General features: G+C 48.8%; 1 protein-coding gene across 1 annotated transcript in view; it reads left to right on the top strand.

Moving 5' to 3' along the window:
- Positions 1 to 7459, top strand: part of FRY (FRY microtubule binding protein) — a 571437-nt gene that overhangs the window by 411626 nt on the left and 152352 nt on the right. The window contains exons 38-40 of the mRNA XM_042782984.1: positions 3993 to 4143; positions 5705 to 5808; positions 6837 to 7022. Coding sequence (XP_042638918.1) covers positions 3993 to 4143; positions 5705 to 5808; positions 6837 to 7022 — 441 coding nt within the window. The remainder of the gene's footprint in view (positions 1 to 3992; positions 4144 to 5704; positions 5809 to 6836; positions 7023 to 7459) is intronic.

Below are 7459 nucleotides of genomic sequence, written 5' to 3'. Positions count from 1 at the left end.
AAGAATACCAGAAAGATGTTTACTTATGTTTTATTGACTATGCAAAGGCATTTGATTGTGTGGATCATGACAAATTATGGATAACATTGAAAAGAATGGGAATTCCCGAACACTTGATTGTACTGATGACCAGGAGGCTGTCATTCGAACAGAACAAGGGGACACTACATGGTTTAAAATCAAGATGGGAGTGCATCAGAGTTGTATCCTTTCCCCATACTATTCAATCTATATGCTGAGCAAATAATCCAAGAAGCTGGACTATATGAAGAAAACATGGCATCAGGATTGGAGAAAGAATCATTAACAACCTGAGATATGCTGATGATACAACTTTGCTTGCTGAAAGCGAGGATGACTTGAGGCACTTACTGATGAAGATTGAAGAACACAATCTGCAGTATGGATTACGTCTCAATATAAAGAAGACAAAAATCCTCACAACTGGACCAATAAGCAGCATCATGATAAATGGAAAAAAGATTGAGGTTTTCAAAGAAATCAGGTTGCTTAGTTCTACAATCGATGCCAATGGAAGCAGCAGTCAGGACATTAGATGACGTGTAGCACTGGGCAGGTCAGTTGCGAAGGAACTGTTTCAAGTGCTGAGGAGCAAGGATGTCTCCTTGAGGACTGAGGTGTGCCTGACACAGGCCATGATATTTCCACTTGCCTCTAATGCATGTGAGAGCTGGAGAATGAATAAGGAAGACAGAAGAATAGTTGATGCTTTTGAGTTGTGGTGCTGGCAAAGAATGGTGAAGGTATCGTGGACTGCCAAAAGAACTAACAGATCTGTCCTGGAGGAAGTGCGGCCATGATGGTCCTTGTAGGAGAAGATGGCCAGACTTTGTCTCACCTACTTTGGTCATGTTGTCAGAAGGGACCTCCCTGGAGAATGATGTCATGCTTGGTAAGGTGGAGAGTCAACAAAAGAGGGGAAGGCCTTCGACAAGTTGGATTGACATGGTGGCTGCAACAATGGGCTCAAGTATAGCAAGAATCATGGAGGTGGCGTGGGATCGGGCAGTGTTTTGTTCTGCTGTGCATGGGATCACTATGAGTCAGAAATGACTTGAAGGCACCTAACAACAACACAACAACAGAGAGAGAGAGAGATTCAGAGAGAAAATTTACTTCAAGGAAGTGGCTCACACAATCGTGGAGGCTGGCAAGTCCCAATTGATGGGTCCAGTGGCTGGCTAGAGACCTCTACTGGCTCACAGGGGTTGGGGGGACTCATGAACCCAAAATCTGCAGGTCAGATGGCAGACTGGAGACTTCTGGAGGCATATGTGCCAGGAACTGGAGGTCAAGAGACTGGAAGAGTGCAGGGTCAAGAGAGAGCAGGCTTTACCCGAACATCCGTTTATATCCTGGAGGCAGGCCACACTCCCAAGGACACTCCCCTTTGAACTGATCGGCTCCTCACATCAGATCACGGATTGGAAGGTGATTACATCATATTACATTGTGGAAGAGCAACCATTTCAGGGTCTGCCAAACCACTGAGAATCACAGCTGAGCCAAATGGACACAACATATTAACATATACCAAGCATAAAGCCAGCTTGTCTGAAGCCATGTACCTGAGTCATATCATATGCTCCCAGTGGCAGAACTTCTCTTGATTGCCACTGGCCTATTCTGATGGCATTGTATAAGAAATAACTCCATGAAAATTGTGCTGTGCTTACTTTAAACTAAACAATAATTCAGTTTAATTACTAAGATATTGCTGATGAGTTCTTCAGCAACAAATACTGATCTCCTGCTACATGCCAGGAACTGGTCCTGGTCCTAGGGAAACAACAACAAACAAAACAGTAATGGTCCCCACTCTCACGGAGCTCGCGTGAGTTGGTGATCTGTGCCAAGGAAGAAAACTAAAGCAGAATGAGGAGAGAGAAAATGATGGAGGGCGGTGGGCAGAGGAAGATTTAAAGCAGAGTGATCAAGAAGTCCTCTGTGATACACCAGTAGCCAGGCAGAGGCCTAACTGAAGTAATGGAACAAGTCACACAGCTGACTGAGGGGAACAGAATTGCAGCCACAGGGAACAGTAGCTGTAAAGGCTTTGAGGCTGGGCCATGCCGCACATGCTCAGAAAAGACCAAGGAATCCAGGGGGAGGGTAGTGGAGAGTGAGCCAAGGATGCAGCAGAGGCAAGGTCTCTTGTGGTCTTGAAGGCCACGGTTGGCCTTTGGGTTTCACTTGGCATGTAAAGGAAACACCACTGGAGAGTGTTGAGCAGAGAAAGAGCCAGGATTTAACTTCTGTTTAAAACACTGCTCTGCGCTTGCTCTTTTTAGACACTGATCCATGACAATTCGAAAAGTTAGATGAGAAGCTTAGGGGCTTAGAGTCTAAGTCGGTGGTGGTAGAACAACTTGGAGAAGGATGGTGAAAACACCTGCACCATTTGAATACTTGTCAGTATCACTGAGTCGTACGTGTAGGAAGTGTTGAAATGGTGTATGACTGTATGTTTTTACCAAAACAAAATTTTTAAAAATTGTAAATGGGCTAAAAGAAAAAAAATATTGCTCTGGCTTTTCTGTAGAAGGGCACAGATGGAAGCAAGAAGATAGTGAGGAGGCTGTTCCAGTAACTCAGATGAGATGATGATGGCCGAGAGTAGCAGAAAACCAAACAAAACCAAACTCACTGCCATGGAGTCGGATCTGACTCATAGTGACTCCTCCTTGGGTTTCTGAGGTGGTATCACTATGGAAGTAGATTGCTCAGTCTTTCCTCCACAGAGGCGCTGGTGGGTTTGAACCGCCAGCCTTCTGGTTAGCAGTCAGGTGCCTTAGGCACTACTCTACCAGAGCTCCTTGAGAGCCTCTAGAGTAGGAATGTGGGATGATAAATAAAACTCCCGTCACCATCAAGTTGGTTCTGACTCATAGCAACCTTGTGTGATAGCAACCCTATGTGACAAAGAACTGTCCCCATAGTGTTTCCGTGACAGTAAACTTTATGGAAAAAGACTACTGCGTCTTTCTCCCATGGAGGAGCTGTTGGGTTCAAAGTACTGACTGACCTTTTGGTTAGCAGCTGAGGGCTGAACCGCCACCATGACTTCTAGTGGAATGAGATGAGAAACAGCATAGTAACAGTTCTCCAGTGCCGGGTGGAGTCCATGCTGGTACCGATGGTTAAGTACTCAACCACCAGAGGTGCTCGGAAGAAAGGCCTGGTGATCTGCTTCCAAAAGAATCAGCCAATGCAACCCCGACAGCACACACTTCCCCTGTGACCCACATGGGGGCGCCGTTGTCAGGGGCGACTCCCTGGCAACCAGCAGCTACAGTTATTGGGCTGTTAACGTTGAATGTTTAGCACTCTCGTTCTTCATGCTAATGTTTATCATTATTACGCCTGTCAAATTCATCATGATTACGGGTTGCATGTGGGACGTGGGAGAAAAGTCAGGGGTGGTCTCATCGTGGGCAATCTGGAAATGGGAAAATTGCAGAAAGAGCAAGTTCTTTTGGTGACAGGAATTCACATGATTTACTGGAGTGTATGAGGAGTTCTGGTGGCATAGCGCCTAAGGCATCCAACTGCTAACCAGAAGGTTGGCTGTTCACACCCACCAGCCACTCCATGGAAGGAAGACCGGGCATTCTACTTCCATAGAGATAACACCTCAGAAACCCAAAGGGGGTCGCTATGAGTTGGAATCAACTCAATGGCAGTGAGTTTGGGTTTTGTTTATTTGTTTACAGTTTATCTGTTGTTTTCCAGTTGGTGTGTAATGAATAACTTCTGATTAGTTATCAAACAACTAAGGGGCAAAGAAATTAAACCGAGTCATATTCTGACCCATATTGCTCATTCCCATCAAATCAGATGGCTTGAAAGTTATTTCTCCAATCCGGAATGTGTTGCATTTGTTCTGCATTTGTTCTGGAAAGCACCAGGAAGGGAGGGCAGACCTCTGGTCTCCTAGGAGATAAAGCGGCCTTTTGTTTCTTATCCTACAGACGACCCCATCTCCCCCTACACGGGCTGGTTGTTGACAGTCACAGAGACCAAGCAGCCGCAGCCCTTGCCGATGCCTTGTACCGGGGGGTGCTGGGCACCCCTCGTTGACTACCTCCCCGAGACCATCACCCTGCGGGGCCCACTGCACCGGTAAGCAGCATGGACAGACAGGGAGAAACGCACTTGGTTTTTCCTGCCTTTTTCTCCCCATGAGAAGAAGGAAACCTATTCCAAGCCCATGACATGAAGTGACCATTGAAATCGGTTGGACCTGGCTGACTGCCGTGGTGGCACAGTTTGGGAATATGTTAACCAATGTGCCAAGCTGTTGGGGCCCTGTGAATTTTTCCTCGAGGCAACCTTGATGTGTGTATCAATCGGTAGACGTTTTCAGTTGTAAGAAACTTGAAAACCGGGACCTCGTCTTCTATATCTCATCATCCTTTACTCATATTACTGAAAAACAAAAACAAAAAAAAAAGACCAAACCAAATGCTGTCGAGATGATTCTGATTCCGAGTGCCCCACGTGGTCTCTAAGGCTGTCAATCTTTGCAGAAGCAAACCTCAAACCACACCCACTGCCTGGAGTCCATTCTGACTCACAGCACCCCTAGAGGACAGAGTGGAACTGTCCCACAGGGTCTCCAAGGCTGTCAACCTTCACAGAAGCAAAGCCCAAACCATACCCACTGCTGTGGAGTCCATTCTGACCCACAGCGCCCCTAGAGGACAGAGTGGAACTGTCCCACAGGGTCTCCAAGGCTGTCAGTCTTCACAGAAGCAAAGCCCAAACCATACCCACTGCTGTGGAGTCGATTCTGACCCACAGCGCCCCGAGAGGACAGAGTGGAACTGCACCACAGGGTCTCCCAGGCTGTCAGTCTTCACAGAAGCAAAGCCCAAACCACACCCACTGCTGTGGAGTCGATTCTGACCCACAGCGCCCCTAGAGGACAGAGTGGAACTGCCCCACAGGGTTTCCAAGGCTGTCAATCTTTGCAGAAGCAAACCCCAAACCACTTCCATTGCCTGGAGTCCATTCCGACCCACAGCGCCTCTAGAGGACAGAGTGGAACTGCCCTACAAGGTCTCCAAGGCTGCAGTCTTCATGGAAACAAAGCCCAAACCACACCCACTGCCGTGGACTCCACAGCAGTGGGTGTGGTTTGGGCTTTGCTTCTGTGAAGATTGACAGCCTGGGAAACTCTGTGGAGCAGTTCCACTCTGTCCTCTAGGGGTGCTGTGAGTCAGAATCGTTTCCATAGCAGTGAGTTTGCTTTGGGCTTTGCTTCTTTAAGCTTTGGAAGTCCAATGGGGCATTTCCACTCTGTCCTCTAGGGGCGCTGTGGGTCAGAATGGACTCCACAGCAGTGGGTGTGGTTGGTTTGGGCTTTGCTTCTGTAAAGACTGATAACCTGGGAAACCCTCTGGGGCAGTTCTACTCTGTCCTCTAGGGGCGCCGTGAGCCAGAATCAACTCCACGGCACCCAACAACAGCAGTTCACTCACATGGTGTGATTGGCCCCACTGGTGTTGTTTCTTGCATGGGGCCCTGTGATTCTCAGAAGTGGCGCCCCATTTCCCTGGAATACAGCCTTGCGTGATTCTGCCGCCAAGAGTATGGGTTGTGTTTCATTGTGACTCAGCAGTATGACCGTGTTCTCCCGGCCTCTGTGGAAGCCGCAGTAATCGCACATTTCCTCCATCAGGTGCAACATTGCTGTCATTTTTATGACAGAGATGGTGGTCGACCACAGCGTGAGAGAAGACTGGGCCCTCCACCTGCCGCTGTTACTTCACGCTGTCTTCTTAGGTAAGACTGGTTCCCAGAGGGCTTCTCCCAGACACACATAGGCGATCCCAAGTGACTTCTGTGACCCTGACTTCCTGCTTGTCTCGTTTCGGGAATATGTAGTTTTTTCCCTTATCTCCCTGCCCTTAGTGATATCTGCCCTAGAACTTCAGTTCATCAGACACTGTGAGAAATTGTCCTGTGCTATAAACATCTGTGTAGCGGCACTTCACAGTCTATCTGTAAAAACAGCCGAGCTAAGTCAGGGTTTTGGCAAGAAGCAACCAGAGTGCACTGAGGGAAGCATGGAGAACACAGAGGGCCAAGAATGGGCTTTAAAATACCCACTGTGGGCTCCCAGCCAAACAGAAGACAGGTGTATGAGCTGAACATTTACATCAGGTAGATACACTCCCTGGAGAGAACAATCACGGAAGAATAGAAGGGCTGTGTATGCACAGGGAGACAGATCAGGGGGCAGGAGTGCATGGAGGGAAGGACACAGGGAAGAGGTAACTATTGGGAGGAAGTGGGAGGGGAGCTGTTGCATTGTGGGAAATGGCAGTCAATGTCATGTGACAAAGTGTATTTGAGTTGCTGTATGGAAAATGGATTTCCTCTATAAACTTTCACCCAAATCACAATAAAATTTAAAAACAAAACACCCACTTTGGTGAAAAAGAATGGGAAGGTGAGCCAGCCGCAGAGTTCCATTAGGGAGAGGTGAATACAGTTGGAATCCTGGCAGAACAGGGAGATGCAGGGCAGACAGCACCCCGAGGAGGAACGCTAACCTTGTCAAATGCTACAGGTGGGTGAGGAGAAGTCCACCCACAGCATTCGGTGTGAATGTTTGATTTAAGTGGGAGGGTGATTTCCCTCTCCCGAGCCCAGCTCCTTTATGTTGGTAACACAGTCACAGAGGAAACCCAGTGCTCCCTCCACACACGTTCCTCTGGGTGTCTTGGAGCCGTTACTGTTCCTGGAGTGGGAGCCAGCCTCCTGCTGTCTGTCCTGAGCGCCCCCCCCCACCCCCCGCTCTGCTCCAGGTCTGGACCATTACCGGCCGGAAGTGTTTGAACACAGCAAAAAGCTGCTGCTGCACCTCTTGATCGCCTTGTCCTACAACAGCAACTTCCACGCCGTTGCGTCTGTGCTGCTGCAGACACGCGAGCTGAGCGAAGCCAAGACGCTCACCGTCCAGCCAGTGTATCAGCCCGAATACCTCTACACAGGTAACGGAGGAGGCGGGGCGGAGACCCCGGGTCAGCGTCACACGTGATGCCATGGCTTCCGGTGTTCTAAACCATGACATCACAGCCCGGTTGGCGGCACCCTCTCGTTGAGATGAATGTGCCTCCTGCAATTCTACGCATTGAGTATTTTTAAGGGTATTTTTGTTGCTATTATGGTGGTGTTGCTTAGGCTGAGTGTGCTTCTGTTGTTGGGTGACATCAAGTTAATTCCGACTCACTGTGACCCTGTGTGACAGAGTGGAACTGCACCACAGGGTCTCCAAGGCTGTCAGTCTTCACAGAAGCAAAGCCCAAACCACACCCACTGCCATGGAGTCTATTCTGACCCACAGCGCCCCGAGAGGACAGAGTGGAACTGCACCACAGGGTTTCCCAGGCTGTCAGTCTTCACAGAAGCAAAGCCCAAACCACACCCA

Source organism: Orycteropus afer, unplaced genomic scaffold (genome assembly GCF_000298275.1).
Source record: "Orycteropus afer afer isolate SDZICR_OR568_19922 unplaced genomic scaffold, OryAfe1.0 scaffold00558, whole genome shotgun sequence".
NCBI lineage: Eukaryota > Metazoa > Chordata > Mammalia > Tubulidentata > Orycteropodidae > Orycteropus > Orycteropus afer.
This window is presented reverse-complemented; position numbering and strand designations above follow the sequence as displayed.